Source organism: Sinohyriopsis cumingii, chromosome 12 (assembly GCF_028554795.1).
Source record: "Sinohyriopsis cumingii isolate HCF-2022 chromosome 12, ASM2855479v2, whole genome shotgun sequence".
Classification (NCBI taxonomy): domain Eukaryota; kingdom Metazoa; phylum Mollusca; class Bivalvia; order Unionida; family Unionidae; genus Sinohyriopsis; species Sinohyriopsis cumingii.
The window spans coordinates 71865880-71888874 of NC_142972.1; the positions used below are offsets into that span (position 1 = coordinate 71865880).

The 22995-nt window shown below is 36.3% G+C and overlaps 1 protein-coding gene across 1 annotated transcript; it reads left to right on the forward strand.

Moving 5' to 3' along the window:
* The first annotated feature begins 3928 nt into the window (after positions 1–3928).
* LOC149786731 (multiple epidermal growth factor-like domains protein 11) lies at positions 3929–14456 on the forward strand. Its single transcript, XM_089975968.1, has 4 exons — positions 3929–4002; positions 5221–5343; positions 13109–13215; positions 14344–14456. Exons 1-4 carry the CDS (start codon positions 3929–3931, stop codon positions 14454–14456), a joined length of 417 nt encoding a protein of 138 aa, XP_089832094.1.
* The last annotated feature ends 8539 nt before the right edge of the window (positions 14457–22995 follow it).

Here is a 22995-nt window from a genome sequence, read left to right on the forward strand (position 1 = left end):
CAGGGTAATTGTGTGCTACATGACATCATGAAGCACAGTCATTATGTCTACATGATAATCAAAATTTTATTAATATCAACAGAAGGATCAGATGATATGATAGTAGTGCGAATTATATAAAAGAATGATGATTCGGCGTTCTTAGCATGACTGAACTTGAGTGAGCACCAGCCTGGTACCCTTGCCTCAGATGATGCTCAGCACACGATGAATGGATGTACTAGTGGAGAAATTCAAGATGTCACAGGTAATACAGAAATGCATTGACAATATATAAATAGCATCCAATTAGTTATGTCCAGCTCTGACGCCAACAGCGTTTGTATTAGTCACAACTATGTCAATTAAATGAGTAATTTATGATTGTTGAACGTATCTGCGTAGTACTGTAATTTTCAGCCATTATACGTGAATTGGGGTGGGGTGAAGGAGGAACGGCGAGAGATTGCACTGTTGTATGTTTGTGCTTTAATTGTGTCAGAGATACTGTATTTAAATGAAACTTTCAACGTTTTCAAAGATAATGACTTTCCTGTCATGCAGCAAACTTGTATTTTAAAACGCGTAATGGAACAGATAACGGTGTCAGGGTGGGTGGGATTAGGTTGGTAATGTAGTAAATGCCTATTTATGCAATACAACTTTGGAGCTGTACAGTTTTGTACTTCTGCCGATATTGTTTGGAAAAATAATAATTTGTTAGTTACGATGTTTTAGTCACGACTGGAAAACTAGGTAAGGCAATTAGTACTACATGAAATGCATGCTCAGAGATCTGTATTTTAAACGTAGGATTCCTTCTAGCACATAAATTATTAGGTTTATATAGCTACTAACAGAGCGATGTTAACTTGAGAAAATGCGCTCTGCAGTCAGGCATATGCTACATTGCCTGGTCGCTGTTAAGCACTGACGACCGTAAGAGATTTCTTTTAACATAATTCATCTTAGAACTTAATAATATTTTCCTTTTTAATTGATTCAGGCGTTGATAATATTATACTTACAGTTGCGTCAATTGATAACTGAAAGGAAGATTTCAATTGGTCAGAACATAATAGCGTGATCATACCCAATTGTGTTTATTTCTGTATAAGCTGTAAGGAGAACTACTTTATATTTAGTGAGTGCTTAGATCAAATATTGCCTTCGCTAACTGATGTTATTAATACCTCTCTCTCATCAGGGGAATTTTCATCATTTTTCAAAACTGCCATTGTAAAGCCTCTGTTGAAGAAACCAGCACTAGACGATAACGATTTAAAGAACTACCGTCCAGTTTCTAATCTCCAATTCATATAAAAAAAAATCTTAGAAAAGGTTGTTCTATCCCAGCTTGTATCTCATCTGATTTCAGACAGTCTTTTTAGCAATGTACAATCTGCATATCGCCCTTGACACAGTACTGAAACTACTCTTCTAAAAGCAGTTAATGACATTCTCTCTGCTTTGGATAGCGGAAAGATTACTTTCCTCACCCTCCTTGATTTGTTTGCAGCATTTGACACAATAGACCATGATATATTACTTCACCGTCTCCATCATGTATTTGGCATTCATGATACAGCATTACTGTGGTTCAAGTCCTACTTGGTCAACAGGACACAAATTGTGTCTGCAAATGGAATGTACTCCTGCCCAGTTGATCTATGTTGTGGTGTTCCACAGGGGTCTGTTCTTGGACCTGTTCTCATCATTCTATACACTCAGCCGCTCTCAGGTGTCATAGATCATCATCCAGTGTCTCACCAATTGTACGCTGATGACACCCAAATATACAAATGTAGCCACCCAACTGAAGTTGATGCTACCATCCAAGGTGTAGAGAGGTGCATTTCTGATGTGAAATCATGGATGAGATGTAACAAGCTGCAGATGAATGATGATAAAACTGAGGCCATTCGATCACAACACAAAGACTTTCTCATTCACATCCTTTACCTCAAACAATAAATATCAGCAACACCAACATTAAATTCACACAATCAGTACGAAACCTAGGTGCTACTTTGAACATTGCTCTCACATTGCACCAACATGTCATGAACATATGCAAGGCTGCATATCTTGAGCTGAGACGCATCAGCTCCATTCGCAAATATCTTTCAGTTAGTGCTACTAAAACACTTGTGTGTTCATTAGTACCTTCAAGACTGGATTATTGTAACTCAATTCTGTCTGGTTCATCTCAATATCTACTCCAAAATGTTCAAAACACAGCTGCTCGGATCATACTTAGAGTACCACGATCAGAGCACACCTCCCCACTGATCTGTACCCTACATTGGCTATCCATTCGATCCAGAATCAAACACAAAATTTGTTCTCTGTGCTACGTTTCACTGACAGACTCTAGTCCAACATACCTATTTGAGCTCACCAATGTGTACACACCAGCAAGATACTTAAGCTCCTCTTCTGACAATCGTATACTCATTATTCCCACTATGAAAACAAAGTCATATGGACTGCGTTCTTTCGCATACCAGGGCCCAGCAACGTGGAATGAATTACCCACTGAACTTAGACACAAAGACAGTGATCACATTCAAGAGTGCTCTCAAAACTCACTTATTTCGACTGCAAGAACAAACTTAAAGACCTAATAATGTTTCCTACCTTAAATATTCTCAGCATGTTTTTATGTTTTCTAATTTTATGGTGTTTGTGTTTGTAATCATATCATTATATATGTTTTTATCTTATAGGTGTTGTCTAATGTTGTAAAGCGCTTAGAGCTTCTAAAGATTAGGCGCTATACAAAGTCCCCATTATTATTATTATTATACTAACTTCTATAAATAGAGTCACGTGCAAAGTAACTAACGTAAACACTGAACTGGACATCTGTGCTAGCCAAGTTTCCGACAACCCTATCTACACCTTGTCCGATCGATATTGGTGCTTTGTACTAGCGACATCTACTGCATGTTATGTGTTGCCTGCCTTAGTATATAATGCCAACTAACCAATAGCTTGGTGCATTGTTCATCCGCCGTAAATAGTGGTTGCAACCGATCTAATAATGATACTTTGTAAGTTTAATATCGAAAGTATGACTATGTACCTGAGGGAAGCCATTAATGGTGTATTTGAGTGAAAGGTATTTGTGAAAACACGGACAGACACTGGAAAATTTCCTATTTATGAGTCCATTCAAGTTGCTTGATCCCCTTGGCTCGATCACGTAGGAACAATGTTCAAATTTGAACAACCTAATTTGGTTGGATGCGGTGACTTGCCTTAGCATCCAATGAAATTCACAGACCCGAAGCACAGGCATATCTACTTGATATACCAAGGTGTAGAAAGTCTCTGGTAAATGAATAATCATTAATTTTACACTGTTATACTTTAATTGAAATGTCGAACTGTACCATATTTTAAAGAGAGGGTTCAGTATACATGAGAATTAACTCGAAATAAGTCGGAATTTTATTGATGCAGATCTTCATATTTTCAGTCTGTCAATTAAATAAACAAACCGGTAATAACATTTCTCTGTTAAGTTTGTATTGTCGGATAGAGTATTCATAAAACTATCAATAACCCAGCTTTTTTACAGTTTCCATGACAAAGTTTTCATGCGTGTCCACTCTACTTGTTTGTTTGCTAGAGATTAAAATAATTCCGCGAGGGTTGGCAAAATATTCGATTTGTTCTGGTCAAACGGTACAATAGTATCCACCTTACAACAGGAATATCACAAGAAAGACTGCATTGTTCCCGTATAGATAAACATTGAGGATACATTGATTTCGAATGTAGTTAGGTAGCCTCTGATATAAACACAATGATTACAGGTTAACTTATCACACATTGTTAGAATTTAAGATCAGTCCTTGTTGACCAACCGGAATCTCTAATACTCGAGAACCAGATCATGTTCGCCTGGTTTTAGTTTGATTCATTTTATGCTTTGACAAAAATGAAAGCTGTTCAGATGCTAAGGGAAGTTCATTTGATGTGCTTATTTGTACCCGGATGTTTAGCGTTGATTGGGTAAGGCATATTTAAGTTCTTAGTTTTAATTAAATTCTATAAGTAACCGAACTGTGTAATACAGTTTAGACGTAATATTAATGAAAGATACATAGATATCTGCCCCAAAACAAGTTATATGGTATTAGGTTTCGGACTTATTAATCTCCTAATATGACCAGATTTAGGCATAAGCTAAACAATCTACAGGTTAGAGCCTCACAGGCTGAAGGGGCCTCTCAAAATTTCAGAGTCTGTATTAATTTGTTAAAGTTTCATTATAATTTATATTTAAGTAATAATTTAACTCGTGATTATTTTGCATAACCTATTCACTAGTTTTATCTACGCAATACATTTTATATAAATTATACAATTTACATTGTAATAATTAGCAAAACATTTACAAAATTCAGCTGTTACACAGCCTTATTCAATGTTAACACTTACCAAATAGGGCATGTCTAAATCCGGCACTGCCTCCGAATTATGTTGTCTATCACTTTGGCTTTTATTCACTCAACAAACTACCTTTATTTGCTTTTATTCTCATTTTACATAAATATTTCTCCCTTTTTAACCACATTCACCTTTGTAATGTACTGACACCAATCTATTTTTCTTCACGCTTTATGTTTCTAGCTGTAGCTAATTTGCTTTATGGTTATATTTCCAACCAAATGTTTAGAGGTGTGTGTGTGTGTGTGTGTGTGTGTGTGTGTGATATTTGGATTTTTATCGTAACTTTAACAGTCTTATCGCTGCTATGTCCCACCACGTTACATTATCCTCAAACCAGGCCGAACAGTCCTAACACTAACCTCTAAATCCTGAGCGCCTCGCGAGGCAGCTGTTAGTACCATTTGTATAAGACTTTGGTATGACTCGGCACGGGTTCGAACCCACGACCTCCCGCATCCGAGTCGGACGCTCTATCCAGAAGGCCACTGGAGTGGTCTAAAGCAAATGCTTAGGAGGAAGGAAAGTGGTGATGTTTATTTCCAGTAACAATAGAATCATTTAAATGCAAATCTATGATCCCAGCATCGCTGAAGCAATCTCGGAAATTGGGGATAAATCCCAGCGTCGCTGAAGCAATCTCGGAAACTGGAGATAGATAGATAGATAATGGGTGAATGGATGGATGGATGGATGGATGGATGGATGAACCGAGAGATGCGAATAATGACAAAAGGAAATACTAAAAGCGGCAAATCTCACTTTTGTCACTTCCTCTAGGCATGTATGCACACGACAGAAAGCGGAGGAACAGCTGATGAGCTATAGTCGAGCATTTATCTGCCCTGAAAGGTATACTACCAGTTGCGGACACATGGACTGGAGACGGTGTACAAAATACAGGTAAAATAGCACATGGACTGGAGGCGGTGTACAACATACAGGTAAAATAGCACATGGACTGAAGGCTGTGTGCAAATACAGGTAAAAGAGACCGATAGATGAGTACAAAAGAAGATAGCTGTCATTAACTGACACTGAGGGTTAACTACGAACACACACACACACACACACACACACACACACACTTTTTTCTCTCGGCTAAGTCTTTTTATTTACCAAATACGGGTAAAGAATCTATCACAATTTTCAGTAATTACAGCAAAATATGATTTTAATATCGATGTTTTATGTTACAATATTGACATATTTATTTAAAAGGAACGATACGAAAAGACCTTGGAAAACATGTATGAGTTATGACATTGTCTTCACAGAAAGGAGTGGTTATGTTCCGATTTTCTGACTACTACTACTGCTACTATTACAACAACAACCACGACTACTCCTAATACTATTACTACATTAACAACAACTACTAACGATGTTGTTGTTGCTAATACTACTACTACTACTACTACTACTACTAATAATAATAATAATAATAATAATAATGATAACAAAAACAATAATAATACCAACTGGTCAACTCTCACGTGCAATCATTGGGACAAAGAGTAAAATAAAACAGGAAACGACTAGCGGGTACGGCGCGATGAAAAAATAAAAGAAAGTACGATTCTGAGGGACGGATCCAGAAGAATAGGCTACATACGTTTGCCACCAAAATATCAAATGACTCAGCTGCTACAGATCTAGTGTTCGGTTGGGGGTTGTGAATAATGTCATAATGGTCACTGGCATACCCGTCTGTCGTAAAAAAGGAAAGAAAGTACAAAGGAAGTGTTAAATAATGCCAAATCTCTGTGTGTGTGTGTGTGTGTGTGTGTGTGTGTGTTGGATTTATAACGTAGCTTTAACAACTTTTCAATCATATCGCTATGATGTCTGCAGTGTGGCGGTTTATAGTGATGTCTAGTACCGAAGCATCATGCCGCAGACATGTAGCATGATATCGCACCCAGTCACATTATCCTGACACCAGGACGACCAGTCCTAACACAAACCTCTTTTGCTGAGCGCCAAGCGAGACAGCTGCTAGAACCTTTTATATCAGTCTTTGATATGACTCGGCCGGGGTTTTAACCTGCAACCTCCCGTATCTGACACTCTATCCAGATTTTAAAGCAAGCTCTAATGGTGAATGAGAAGAATCAGCTGCAATATCATGGACATACAACTCGGAGAGTAATGTCGCAGTGCTATCAAAAAGTAAAATATAATATACAACACACATTGCGTCCACGAGGGACTTGTAGATAAATTTGCCAATCCCTAAAAAGTAAAATATAATATACAACACACATTGCGTCCACGAGGGACTGTGTAGATAAATTTGCCAATCCCTAAAAAGTAAAATATAATATACAACACACATTGCGTCCACGAGGGCCTGTGTAGATAAATTTGCCAATCCCTAAAAAGTAAAATATAATATACAACACACATTGCGTCCGCGAGGGCCTGTGTAAATAAATTTGCCAATCCCTAAAAAGTAAAATATAATATACAACACACATTGCGTCCGCGAGGGCCTGTGTAGATAAATTTGCCAATCCCTAAAAAGTAAAATATAATATACAACACACATTGCGTCCGCGAGGGCCTGTGTAGATAAATTTGCCAATCCCTAAAAAGTAAAATATAATATACAACACACATTGCGTCCACGAGGGCCTGTGTAGATAAATTTGCCAATCCCTAAAAAGTAAAATATAATATACAACACACATTGCGTCCACGAGGGCCTGTGTAGATAAATTTGCCAATCCCTAAAAAGTAAAATATAATATACAACACACATTGCGTCCGCGAGGGCCTGTGTAGATAAATTTGCCAATCCCTAAAAAGTAAAATATAATATACAACACACATTGCGTCCGCGAGGGCCTGTGTAGATAAATTTGCAAATCCCTAAAAGGCCTACAATTACCTGTTTCTCAAGCAGGTTCCATTAAACAAATCATGCAAACAATTACCAAATGCATTTGAACCTTGGTCCATAGAAACTCTCATATTATCATTATCATTTGAAGCAGTTCTGGTATTGAAATAGCAAGTATATATACTAATGTAGCTTTCCGTTATGTACTTACATTATCCTGTATTTTATCAAAATATTTATGGTTGAGAGATTAGCTGGTGTTGATCACTCCAAAGGCAAATAAATAGATCAGAAAAAGATATCTTTTCGAAGATTACAAGAAACTCTTTCAAATCTGCACTAAAAAAAGCCCCACCTATTCGAAGATTACAAGCAACTCAATCAAATTTACACTAATACAAAATCCCACCTATACAATTATACCTATACAACTATACCTATACAAATATTCATATAAACATGTACAACTATTCGTGAAACATATTTTCTTTCTCAATTTCATTTATCTTTTATATTTTTGTCTTTTTCTCATGGAAAATATCAGGAGGAGGAGATGATGAGTGAACTCGCCTACTCCATATGGTCTTTTGGTTATTGTTATTGAGAAGATGATTTACCACCGTGTTACTGTACCCAAACTTAATACGTGCCAGGTTTTCTTCTCCTGTGATCAACCAATATTCTTACTCTCTTTTGCGTCAGATATCGCCTATCGAAATTCAACGTAACTAGCTATGGTAATTTCACAACCTAGTATACACTCACAACTTATTAATGTGAATGTATGTCTTTGAGGATGCTTTCACATTCCAGCTGAAAGCATGATATAATTAAACCTCTCAGACGCTGTTACTGTCCCGCTGTGGCTATAAATTTCCATATGAAGTATGCTAGTCGGCACATGTCCCTCGAGTCTCGTTTGAAGCGTTTTCACAACTTAAGTACACGTGAATTAATGGAGTTCACTCCTGTCTTAACCACGTTATTTTGCTAAGAAGCGATTCATTGACGTGCATTTTCAGACAAAGAAAACAAACTCAGTTTCAGCATAAATGAGACAAATCATTTAAGACAGATAGCTCCAGACAGTTTGTATCAGAAGAAATGCATGAAATCACATACTACATGATCTGTATTACATACAAAACAACTAAATCCGAATTCATTCATATAACGAAATATTGCATGACATTCTTGCAACACATAAATCATATAACATGCATAATTTCTGAAGTCAATGAAAAATTGAATTATGAATATAAAATGAACAAATTCAACTTTCAATTACACATTTACATCAATGAACACACTGCATGTAATTGAGACTAGCATTGTGCTTTATTCGCGATTCACACCTCCCATAAAGTCGAGTATATCCTTTCGTGTTCCTTGCTTGTGCTTAGACAGCTTATAATCACATTTTACATTTCTCGGGGCTAAAATCCAGCTCACCTCAGAAACCTATCCTGATAAATTTCACGAGGGGGATTATTTTAAAATAATGAATTCCGTCTGGGAATACACACACCATCGTTTTGCTTAGTCAATCAGGATTACTATTTTAACCGCCAAATTTTTGTATCACTTCCATACAAATTAGAATAATCCTCTCTAGTCCGCCTTTGTTAGTAACCGTTCTGGAAAATATCATTTTTGACACCTGTTTCAAATGGCCCACGACCTTCTATAAATTTCCCGGGTTCGTCTCAACTCTTGTCATGTTACCGCTATTGACCTTGTGTTAACACTGAACTCTATCTAGCTCTTAACCGTTACACACGCGAGTCCTAATCAAAATTCAAATCATGCCCCAAACAGAGCAGATTCCATCCCCCCGCAGTCAACAATTTATGGCGAGCCTAGCTCACACGTCCAACTTAATGTTTAAGTTTCATGCTGACCCCGACGGAATGTACAGAGAAATTATCGCTACAAAATTTTGCATCCTTTCAGAAATGTATTTCAGTAATTATACTGATGACGCCATACAGAATATATATATATTTGTGCGAACTTAACAATAACACCGTGGAAAACAAAGATGGCCGCTATCGCTTAACCGGCTTGAAGCAGCTGTTCCGTTTTTTATTGCCGTTTTCATGATATTTGTGCTTGTAGCCTGTTTTCGTCTACGTTATTGTGTTCATTATGTATTGGCTGTTAAATTTGTATGTGTTTCTTCATTTCCTTGTTTTGAAAATGAGAACAATTATACTTTTTCTCAGCTGTCTTGCTCCATGGTTTTTGAACAAACCGCCATCACGTGATACTCGCCAGTCAGCCCGTTTATGCTATGATGGACTCTCATTAATTGCTTTAAATGATCACTCTTTGGCTCTCCACACTACATTGTGCTCTAGACTAAACGAACTGGGACTTCATTCATCATTACCTAAATGTAAACAGAAGCGAAAGAAGAAACGTTGTTTCAAAGCTGGCCGGCGTAGAACAGGAAGAAGAATTCCAGTTATCTCCCATATTTCGGCTCAACAATTTATAAAAAAATCGACCGTTAATTTAGATAACCTAATTCAAATCCATAGTAATTCGTCAACCTTTGTGTCACCTATCCAGGAGATACCTCTGCGTATTGCATTATTCAATGCCCAGTCAGTAGGACCACCGGAAAAGCGCACAGAAATAGTTAATTTTATAAACGACCAGAATATTGACCTATTTTTCCTGACAGAAACATGGCTAGAAAGATTAGGCGATGAGCCCATGTGTGCGGATCTAACACACACTGGTTACTCCATCAAGTCGTTCCCCCGTAATTCTCTCGGAGGTGGAATTGCTGTCATCACAAAGAACACCATGATAAAACGTCTTAACCACACCACAACATTCAATTTCGACCACACATCGTTTGAACTAGTCCAAACCACACTCACACTGGAGCAAAGGTCAATCCATTTTTCTGCCTATACCACCCTCCTCCTAGTAGAAAAAACAAGCTGGCTGACTCTCTCTTTTTGGAGCAGTTTCCGAATCTCCTGGACTATGAAAATTCGATAGGTGGCAACCTGGTAATTCTTGGAGATTTCAGCTTTCACTTTGACTGTCCCAGAAACTCAGATGCATAAAAACTCATATATTCCATTAATATGTTCAACCTCAAACAGTCAGTTAACCAGCCCATCCATAAACATGGTCACATTTTAGACTGGATTCTTTATAGACCTGATGATAACATTCTACGGTCCTCCCTGGTATCCCTTGACCTTGCATAAGATCACCTAACCCTCCACCTTTATCTTCTACTAATAGAAACCTCCGTATGATAAATATAACCAAACTAATGCACGACATCCAAGCTAACTTAGCAATTTGCTTACCTCCTACCGCAGAACAACTCGATAACTGCCTGCGTTCATTCCTTGACAAACATGCACCAGCTACCAAGTGCAGAGTACCAATTCAAACGTGTTCTGCATGGTATATCAGTGTTAGGGACCAGCTTCGCACTGCTAAAAGAGACCACCGTATAGCTAAGAGGCTTTGGCTTTCCACCATACTCACTATTCATAAGCAAATCTATGAAACCTCTAAGAAGAATATCACAAATATAGTCCATGCAGCGAAATCAGCCCACTACACTACTTCGAGATTACTAACAAGCTAATGTCAAGGAACAAATCTACACCACTTCCAATTACCTTCTCTCCAGTCGACCTTCCGGACATGTTTGCAGATTTCTTTCATGACAAAGTACAAACCATTAGAGATAAGCTTGACACCACAATTTCAATTGACTCGTCGTCACCATACAGTTGGGATACAGAATTCGAGCGGCAACCATTAGCAGCATTTGAACCTGTCTCTATGGATTTCGTACGTACAATCGTGATGAAGAGTGCACCAAAGTCATGTGAACTTGATCCAATTCTAACATCATTGCTGCTTGAGTGCTTAGATCCAGTATTGCCTTCACTAACTGATGTTATTAATACCTCTCTCTCATCAGGGGAATTCCCATTATTTTTCAAAACTGCCATTGTAAAGTCTCTGCTGAAGAAACCAACACTAGACGATAACGATTTAAAGAACTACCGTCCAGTTTCTAATCTCCCATTCATATAAAAAATCTTAGAAAAGGTTGTTCTATCCCAGCTTGTATCTCATCTGAATTCAAACAGTCTTTTAGCACTGTACAATCTGCACATCGCCCTTGCCACAGTACTGAAACTACTCTTCTAAAAGTAGTTAATGACATTCTCTCTGCGTTGGATAGCGGAAAGATTACAGTCCGCACCCTCCTTGATTTGTCTGCAACATTTGACACAATAGACCATAATATATTACTTCACCGTCTCCATCATGTATTTGGCATTCATGATACAGCATTACTGTGGTTCAAGTCCTACTTGGTCAACAGGACACAAATTGTATCTGCAAATGGAATACACTCCAGCCCAGTTGATCTATGTTGTGGTGTTCCACAGGGATCTGTTCTTGGACCTGTTCTCTTAATTCTGTACACTCACTCGCTCTCAAGTGTCATAGATCATCATCCAGTGTCTCACCAATTGTACGCTGATGACACCCAAATATACAAATGTAGCCACCCAACTGAAGTTGATGCTACCATCCAAGGTGTAGAGAGGTGCATTTCTGATGTGAAATCATGGATGAGATGTAACAAGCTGCAGATGAATGATGATAAAACTGAGGCCATTCTGATCACAACACAAAGACTTTCTCATTCACATCCTTTACCTCAAACAATAAATATCAGCAACACCAACATTAAATTCACACAATCAGTACGAAACCTAGGTGTTACTCTGGACAGTACTCTCACATTGCACCAACATGTCATGAACATATGCAAGGCTGCATATCTTGAGCTGAGACGCATCAGCTCCATTCGCAAATATCTTTCAGTTGATGCCACAACATACTTGTGTGTTCATTAGTACTTTCCAGACTGGGCCATTGTAACTCAATTCTGTCTGGTTCATCTCAATATCAACTCCAGAAACTTCAAAAAGTTCAAAACTCAGCTGCTTGGATTATACTTAGAGTACCACGATCAGAGCACACCTCCCCACTGATCTGTACCCTACATTGGCTATCCATTCGATCCAGAATCAAACACATAAATTGTTCTCTGTGCTACGTTTCACTGTCGGACTCTAGTCCAACATACCTATCCGATCTCACCCATGTGCATACAACAGCAAGATACTTACGCTCGTCTTCTGACAATCGTATACTCATTATTCCCACTATGAAAACAAAGTCATATGGACAGCGTTCTTTTGCATACCAGGGCCCAGCAACGTGGAGTGAATTGCCCACTGAACTTCGACACAAAGACACAGTGATCACATTCAAGAAAGCTCTCAAAACTCACTTATTTCGACTACAAGAACAAACTTAAAGACATAATAACGTTTCCTAACTTAAATATTTTCAGCTTGTTTTTTAATGTTTTCTAATTTCATGGTGTTTGTTTTTGTAATCATATCATTATATGTTGTTTTTTTATCTTATAGGTGATGTCTAATGTTGTAATGTGTGTGTGTGTGTGTGTGTGTGTGTGTGTACGTGTGTGTACGTGTAAGTATATGTCTGGTGAAATACTTTACAAAAACACGCGTAGGCCATTATATTGCTTCCTGCACCATAGCCAAGTGGTTAATTTCTGTTATCAAGATTTTTCCTAATAAAAATTATCAATTGATAGCTGTAAGAGACTAATTCTACTCTAAAGTTTCGAAACAGAAGTCAACATATTTATAAGAGAAGTGTGAAAATAAATCAGTATTTTAGGTACAGACCATATCACTTCTTGATGCTTTGACTTTCATCTCGTTCTAGAGTTCACACATGCTATACACCTGCCGAGCGTTATGTCACTCGGTATCACGAGATCGAAGAATGTTGTCCGGGATGGAGGGACGCTGGTGCCGGTTCATGCACCATACGTAAGTAATTCCAGTTTATCACACAGTAAATAAATCCTATGTATGCTTACATCAATGTACATGGCTTAAACGCATATATATGAGGATAATCCGTACAACGAAGGTCATCCTTTTTTTAAGTCTACGTTATGCATATAAAATACAAATAAATCCTTTGATCATAATTCAGCTGGCTATATGACCAAGACATTTTCTATTATGTCCCTGTGTTCAAATGCATCGATCGTCTTCCGTACATAGTTCCTATTTTCCAAGTTAATTTGAAAACTGAACAACGAATTATCACCGAATTGTTTAGAAGCCATATGGTAGCAAAGCCTTTCCAGCTGTCCAAAGTATGCACATGTCATATAAAACGTAACTGTCGTTTAAAAAACAAAATTTAAAAAAATTGAATCAACCTCTGAAAACAAATCTCTCTCAAAAACTTTAGACACATTTATTCTGGTTATACACCAACTTCGTGGTTTTTCTCCACTCTGAGTCTTAAACAGCTAACGGTAAATCTAAGGCCCCCAGCCTTGTGTTTGGGATGATAAAAAAGAATAAACTCTCAACGCAATTTTAATCTATCTCTGACCCACTTTGAACTCAGTAAGAAAAACAAAACAGAACAAACAGCTTAATGCACTTGAACAATTGATTCAAACCAAATTTCCACTGTCCTTGGTGGAAATCTGACAGATACTGTTTTGGTGACCTTTGGAATTCCCAGTGCTCTTTTTAAGTTACATGTCGTGTGGGCGGGTAATCATTACTTTGACATGCTCCGAATGACGAGTATCACTCTCATAAAAATTGATAGGTGTGATTTGAATGGTTTCTACAAGGTCAATAGAACCTGGTTTCTTATCGGTGTCCATTAGATCTCGCAGTAGGACTATGGGTAAATGATGTTATTTAGCTTGAGCACTCGGCAACAGGCCACATTACCTTTGCCTTTGATACTAGTCGCTAGGTTATGTCCCCTTATCTAGTGGACCTGACCACTGTAACACTGTCACCTTAAAGCTGACTTCCGCAATGTGTTTCACATCGCTACACTGCCAAATCATTAGGTATTAAATCATCTAGTGTTTGCAGTATATGTTGTTTGTTTGAAAGTTTACTTTTAACATCGTTTTGCAGCAGTTTGTTCGGTTGACTGCCAAAATGGTGGATCGTGTGTAGACGTTAGTGGGATGCCTGGATGTAAATGCCAAGACGGTTATCATGGAGACAGATGTCAGTACGGTAATTAATATTCACATAGCACCCACCCCACCCAAATAGCTCACTATTATTTTACATATTACTGATATTAAATTAAAATGATTTTTCAACAGAGGAATTTCAAAGCCTGCATCGATATATAGGGTATGCCTACCAGTGGTTTATCATTTTTAGTCAAACTTTTTGGTAAAGTTGTTTTACAAAATGGCACGTAGAGTGTGCCAGAAATATGTATGCAGCGTGTTATTTAGAATATCATATTGCTGATTTCTCATAAATAAATAAATAATATGTAATGATACACACTGTTTGAAGAAAAACTCTGGATACAGTCGTTGTACAATATTTAGTTATGTATGTATGTATGTATGTATGTATGTGTGTATGTATGGATGTATCACGTCCTTTACCCCAAACAATAAATATCAGCAATGCCAACATTAAATTCACACAATCAGTACGAAACCTAGGTGTTACTCTGGACAGTACTCTCACATTGCACCAACATGTCATGAACATATGCAAGGCTGCATATCTTGAGCTGAGACGCATCAGCTCAATTCGCAAATATCTTTTAGTTGATGCCACTAAAACACTTGTGTGTTCATTAATACTTTCAAGACTGGACTATTGTAACTCAATTCTGTCTGGTTCATCTCAATATCAACTCCAGAAACTTCAAAAAGTTCAAAACACAGTTGCTCGGATCATACTTAGAGTACCACGATCAGAGCACATCTCCCCGCTGCTCTGTACCCTACACTGGCTACCAATTCGATCCAGAATCAAACACAAAATTTGTTCTCTGTGCTACATTTCACTGACAGACTCTAGTCCAACATACCTATCCGATCTCACCCATGTGTACACACCAGCAAGATACTTACGTTCCTCTTCTGACAATCGTATACTCATCATTCCCACTATGAAAACAAAGTCATATGGACAGCGTTCTTTTGCATACCAAGGCCCATCAACGTGGAATGAATTGCCTACTGAACTTAGAAGTAAAGACAGTGATCCCATTCAAGAGGGCTCTCAAAACTCACTTATTTCGACAGCAAGAACAAACTTAAAGATCTAATAATGTTTCCTACCTTAAATATTCTCAGCATGTTTTTTTTATTTATTTTTTAATGTTTTTTTCTAATTTCATGGTGTTTGTTTTTACAATAATATTATTATATGTTTTTTATTTTATAGGTGTTGTCTAATGTTGTAAAGCGCTTAGAGCTTCTAAAGATTAGGCGCTATATAAAGTCCTCATTATTATTATTATGTATGTATGCATGCATGTATATATGTATGCATGTATGTATGTATGTATGTATGTATGTATGTATGTATGTATGTATGTATGTATGTATGTATGTATTCGTGTGGAACAGCAATTTCTATCGATTTATATATCAAAAGATATTTTGATATAACGGACCGAGTCACTTTTAAAAATCTTTCCAGAGTGATTTATCTCAAGCTTTGTAGCTTGCCTTCTAAAATATATTGAATGCGCATGTGCGTATGTGCATGCTCCAGATGAACATATGCAAATTATTTTTCTTCATCCAGGGAGGGACGTAAATGACATCAGCACGCCCTTAACTATCGTCTTGGTGCTTCTCACTGTGGTGGTGACCATCAGTCTGACCTTTTGCTTTGTTTGCTACTTACGAAGGTACATCTATCTGCATGCCATTTTTTAAATTTATTTATTTATTTATTGTCTTTGTTATGTTAAAAGAAATAGGTTTTAAATTTCATTACATTCCTTATAAAGCGTTACATGCAGTCAGTATAAGTTGATAAATTCTATATTATTTTTTTTTTCAGTGTAATGACAGTTGTGTAGAACAAGTGCCAGTTCAATGTAATGCCAATAGAGTAGAACTAGTGTCATTTCAGTGTAATGCCAACAGAGCAGAACTAGTGCCATGTCAGTCTAATCCCAACAGAGTAGAACTAGTGCCATTTCGGTTTAATGCTAATAGAGTAGAACTAATACCATTTCAGTGTAATGCCAATAGAGTAGAACTAGTACCATTTTAGTATTATGACAATAGAGTAGGACTAGTGCCATTTCAGTGTAATGCATAGATGTTAAAAACGTTAAAATTAAAATAAAAAACGTAAAAAAACGCATTTTTTTCTCAATAAATAAAAAAAGATAAAAAAAAAAAACGTTCCAGTAGTTTTTAGGCAATACAAAAATCAATATTTTACTTATATACACGCTACATGCCAGTTTTAAAGTTTCAGTGATACAAATATGAAAAAATGTCAAAAGTTTTAAACCGTAGTCCAGATAACATTGAAATTTTTTTTCACTCAGTGTCGTTATCACCATCTGACTGATCTGACCACTCTATGGTTTCCTCCATATAATAACCTGTATGGCCGATGATAAAAAAATGGAAGTACCAAATATAAAAAACGCAAAAAAGTAAAAAACGTAAAAAACGTGTTTTTCGAGGTAAAATAAAAAACAAAAAAAACGTTTTTATCATCTATGGTGTAATGCCAATAGAGTAGAGCTAGTGTCTTTTCAGTGTAAGGCCAATAGAGTAAAACTAATGCCTTTTCAGTGTAATACTAATAGAGTAGAACTAGTGCCTTTGTGTGACGAGCTTGTGTTCTTGATGAGATCTCGACAACAATCTGCTTATCAAAGTCATGGATGTCAGTTTATTTTTCTTTGTTAATTTATTTTTTCTGGCTGAATATGGTTAACCAAAACATGTAGAGATAACATCTGAGGGCGGTAGACAAATGTGTTGCCCTTGAGCTGGATGATGTGAGGCTATATTTGGTGACTAGTGCCTACGCGATCGACAGTCTAAAACACTTGGGCCATCAAAGTTCACTATTGCCTTCGAATTTATTTACTAAAAGCAGAATATTTATTACAGTTACCGAAACACATTTTATCAGACGTGACGGAATTAATATGTAATCTTAGAATATGCCAATTAACATGTACTCTTAGAATAGGCCAATTAACATGTACTCTTAAAATAGGTCCGATTAGCCATCCTGCATATTGCAAGAGGTAACTAACGGTAGCAAATGTTCTGTCATGTGATCATGTTGGGGCTGAAATGTATTTATAGCAAATTTCAAATCTCGTACAACACTAATTTTGGATATATCAGCCTTTGGTAATTTATCCACGAATTGTAGCCGAAATCGGCTTTGTTTGGCTGGCGACCATGATGAATAAATTTCATCCATATCTTGTCTGGATGAATCATCCTGACAGTTGAGATGGGGAACAAAAGAAACAGGAAGGATATAATTAACAGAGAATATTTATGCCTTTTCACCGTCGATTTATATGATCTCTTGAAAAACATTTTCTAATATTTCTAGTCACGTAATTGTGCAGCGCATTTATAGAATTTAATAAATACAAGACACGAAATAAAAAATAAATATTGAGCAATTTTTGAGGCATAATTAGGCCTTTACGATAACTGTGTGTTTAAAAATGTGTTTCGAATTTATCTTCAAAACAATCTTAGAATTTTCAACACAACTTTTATGCTGAATATGCATCGAAATATAGACGGGTGTACTGATATTTATGAGTCTAACTGATATCCTGAACAATTGTCTGAAACCAGTCTGAACTTCGGGCTTGTATTTGCATGCCGATTCAACGCAAATGCATCACAAAAACTTATGTAAATAATCAAAATCCGTTTAAACTTGAAAAATTTGACCATAAATACTAAGAAAAGATAAAAGGGCAAACAAAACTATTAATGTAAGTCAAAATGTTTACCTCAAAACATAGTTATGTTTCGTACAATGTGAAATTATTTTGCAAATATATATAAGGCAGATACTTGAATTGTTATAAACTACTTTAGTTGTGATATCCAAAACCTGGAATAAACATCACATCGTACTATATATAAGTTTCGAATAATTAACGTCTACAAAATAAACATCTAGTTTAGTTTTATTTCATTTCAGTGGTAAAAAGGTACTTCCATGGGAAGATGAAAAGTCAGTTCGATCACCAAAGAAATCCGAATCTGCGAACATCGACGACTCTGTTCAGACCAGACGACACAAAAGATCAAAGAACTATCCAGAGCTAAAGACCAACAGACATGCACAGACAAACACTTGGACCATCCAGCATCCGCAGGGTGAATGCAGATCTCTTCCAAATGCGCCGATTATTGAAGACTGAAAAACAGATGACGCAAGTCGATTTTATTTTGTATACCATACGTTATAAGTATACAAGAATTAACTCAGCACTTTAATTCATTATCCATTAATATGTTGAATTTATTCCCTTGAAATCTGTATTTGGACAAGCAGTGATAGTTTTTAAACGTATATCTTGCATATAATTCCAAAATACAAACGCAGTTAAGTATGCTCACATTTTCAGCTTCCGTTGTATATCAACAAATAGATTTTAGTCCTATTTTGTTGCTTCTTTACGAGAATGGTGTCCTCCTAACTGTGAGTTCACAACATGTGTACCTGAGTTGTCTTAATTTCCCTTAAGTGAGTTTGGACGTTTTGAGATTTAAAGAAAAAATAATAAAATGTAATACTACATGCGTATTTGTTTAAATAAAAAAGACACCACCCCGCTAAAATAAGTCGCAGAATCTGAATGAAATACTAAAATTTCATCTGAAGATATTAACGAAAATAGAAAACATTCGCACAGGTTCCAGCACTCTGTATATCTGTCATATGCAATGCTGTAATCTGACTGTATACCAGGTTGACATCATTCAAGACATGTTTTATCGGTAGATAATTACGACATCCATACATAGTAAGAATACTGTAACTTGGCTGCCAAAATCTTCACCATTATGACTGTCAAATACCGTCAAAATATTTCCATGCATTTAGTACTAAATAATTTCTGATCTACATGATTCAAAGCACCATAAATTTAAAATGATTTTACAAGTTCTAAAACCATACAAAATTTTCTTGCCCGCAAAGACCTATTAAATATTAAAAACATCCAAATGCGTCAAACAAACATAACACAGCAAAATGTGTATTTATTCTATTATCCATGTTACCTTTTCCTATTATGTTGATATTTCTGGTTCTATGGTACAAATGTCTGTACTTAATTGTTCTCTCCTAGGCTGTTCAGTAGTCCGATAAATCAACCTACCCCCCCCAAAAAAAAAATAATCTGTGTTGATACTAATGGACGATATGTGGATCTGATGTCACATGATCATTAAAATGTGCAATTTTGCTGCATGCAAACGCAACACAGATCATAACCGCGTTAACTTGCTTATAAGACGAGTCCACCTGCAAACAGCACAGACCTAGATCTGCCGTCGCATAATGCGCCGGCATATATAGGTCTGAGAGTTTGTTAAGAGTAATCAGTAGAACAAACAACATAGACCTTGATTTGCAATTGCATTATGGTACAGCAGATCATGATCTATTTTATTTACAGTTTGATTCCACTTATATACGAATACATACGGTAAATCTAGCAGTGTCAATTTGCCAATTGTTTCTACTGGCGATTTTCTTCAAATATGGTTCAATAGCATTGAAAAATTCATGCAAGTATTTGTGTTATTCTAGTAAAATATATACCTTTTAAATGTAAAAAAAAAATGAATCCTTTGTTCTCTCGAAATTTTCTCTGTTCATTCTTCATTCCACTCTCTTCTAGTTTGAAGATTTCCTAAAGGCAGTTGTAATTTCTTTCCCAGCTTGTTATGGCCGTGATTCGTCGAGTACAGAAATCTTCATTTTGATTGTTTAAGCAGAAATATTTAAGTAAATATTTAACTATTTTCCATATGTATTTAACTATTTAACCTTTGATCTGTTTCTTAATTTTGCTAAATGCCAGCCTCAAAGTCAGTATATGCTTCATAGAGGGGAAGTAATAATTTCCAAAGCAAATCTTTGCATACGCTCCACGTTCGTACCGCGTATTGCGTGCACATGGCGACTGTGTCGGAACTTGTTCTTCAGCCCCAGGATGAACTTTGTGTTATTGTTAGCATGCCTTTTTTGTTTTTACATGTCACTTGCTTGTGAGCGTATTGCATAAATGTTTAGCTGCACAATGCATATTTGATACATTTTGTGGCATGTTTTGTAATAAAACCTATCCCTAATCGGAGAGGACTTTTCCCTTGTCGGGTATATTTTTATTTTTTGATCTTGGGTTTTTCTACTGTGGCACGCAATCTGTGAATGTTGGCACTTGGCATGGTTCTCAATTTATACAGAAAAATAAATTCTACCTAGGCTAGATCCGAACCTTACGAAGAATAATATATATATATATATATATATATATATATATATATATATATATATATATATATATATATATATATATATATATATATATATATAACCTGAAATATATGTATGTATGTATGTATGTATATGACCTTGCCTGCTAACACTGTGAAATTCACTTTGTGTTTGTGTTGTCTCGATTTTTCAAACGTAGCTTTAACAATTTTAGTCATATCGCTACGATGTCTGCAGTGTGGCAGTTTATAGTGATGTCTAGCACTTTGGCATCATGCCGCAGACATGTAGCATGATGTCCCACCCAGTCACATTATCCTGACACCAGTCCGACCAGTCCTAACACTAACCTCTTAATGCTGAGAGCCAAGCGAGGCAGCTGCGAGTACCATTTTTTTATAAAGTCTTTGATATGACTTGGCCAGGGTTCGAAATCGCGACCCTCCCGCATCCGAGGTAGATGATCTAACCATTTAGGCCACCAGAACGGTGAAATTCATTTTCGAATCGACATAAAACTCAACAATATACATTCAATACATGCTGAAAAAGAGTGGTCTGTGCTTGTTATTGGCCATATTCGTCGTGGAGTTGTGGTAGAGCCCATTTTAATACAGTACTAAGCCTTATGGGAACCGTCGCGTGCAACAGGTAAAAAAAACATCGCCTGCATCTTCTTTGGTTTTCGTTTTGCGTTTTACTTTCACATGAATGTTATAAACCCTCGTGTATGCTGCTGCTGCTGCTGCTACTACTACTACTACTACTACCACAACAACTACTACTACTACTACAAATACTAATAATTATATAATAAAAAAAAACATTATCTAGCAGATCTATTTCACTTGTTCCATTTATCATCTTAAACACTATTTTAAATGATTGCTGAATAGCTTGACTTCAGTGTATTATTTTAGGCATTTAATGAAGTCATCTAAATCTTGTATTTTTTTTTTAAACTCATTGATTATTTTCAACACCTACATCTAGGTGCCCTAAATAGCATTCTATTAGTTGTATGTAACATCCCAACATTACTATATGTTGAGATAAAAAATATGCAATTAAAAGGTCATAAAAAGTTCGCAAAATAATAGATGTATTTGGATCGAACAAGTAATTGTTGCGGGTTTAAATATTGACTCCATGTTCTGAAGTATGAAGTTGCTTCTTTTTTGAAACCGTTCTTAGTGCAGATCTTCTTTAGATACAAGCCCTATAGTATAGTATTAACAAATAATAAAGCGTCCACGTTCATAGCCACATGTTATCAAGATGCATGTAATTATTACTATAAATGTTAACCATTAATGAAAACCTATACTTTAACACGTTGAATGAACCTTTATTTTATATCCATTGAGTAAATCCATATTTAGCCATAACAGCTATATCGTGGGAACATATAGGAAACCTATTCTGGTGACCTTTTAAAAGTGTTAAGCAGCATCGTGGTAGTGGTACATGTAAACTTGCTTGTCTCTTATCATGAATATACAAAGTCACTATTCCAGTGCTGCTTTATTGTTCAATTGAATTCGTTTACTTTATTGTCTCTGCAAAAATAACTTCAGAAATATTGATACTGATGATATCTGAGTGAAGTATAGTGCAGGTCAATGGTTAAAATGATATTTTTTCAAATTATGTTTTGCTGTTTTATGGTACCACTTAGCATATATTCGATAATAATCTGTCTTAATGCTAAATGAATATACTATCTAATACTTCTATAAAGATTGCCGTGAAGATGTACAGCCTCGAAAATAGGTACCTACTTGTAGGTGATGACTTGAAATGAAACACGTCCTTTCCAAAAAGTAAAAAAAAATAAAGCTATTTTGAGCAGTAAAATCTATTTATCACATAGCTGGCACACTATACATATAGTGTGTACAGTTTAATATGTTTGATATGTCAACATGTTAACATATCAATTTATGTGATTCCGATTAGTCCAGACAATCTCACAAAATTCCTGCGCAGTATTTTCTTTACTCATAGGCTGCGACCCTGGGAATTTTCATCATCCCACCTTCTGGCATTTTTTTAATACTAGTAGTATAAATATTTTGGAGGCCATTTTTCGAATCGATTGCTCGTGGGGCATTCGGGGAAAAAGGTTAAGTCTGTCGGAATAGGGCTAACTTAACCCCACATGGACTTATTTATAAATAAAATTGAGGGTATCGCTCAGTGGATAGAGGACTGGGTGACAAGGAGGATACCCATAATAGGGACCCTATTTAATGACAAGCGTGGTATTTAAATGTTAACTCA

Coding starts and splice junctions, on each gene's coding strand:
- LOC149786731 (XM_089975968.1), top strand. CDS start 3,929: ATGAAAGCTGTTCAGATGCTAAGGGAAGTTCATTTGATGTGCTTATTT. Junction 4,003..5,220: donor GGATGTTTAGCGTTGATTGG/GTAAGGCATATT, acceptor CACTTCCTCTAG/GCATGTATGCACACGACAGA. Junction 5,344..13,108: donor AGACGGTGTACAAAATACAG/GTAAAATAGCAC, acceptor ATCTCGTTCTAG/AGTTCACACATGCTATACAC.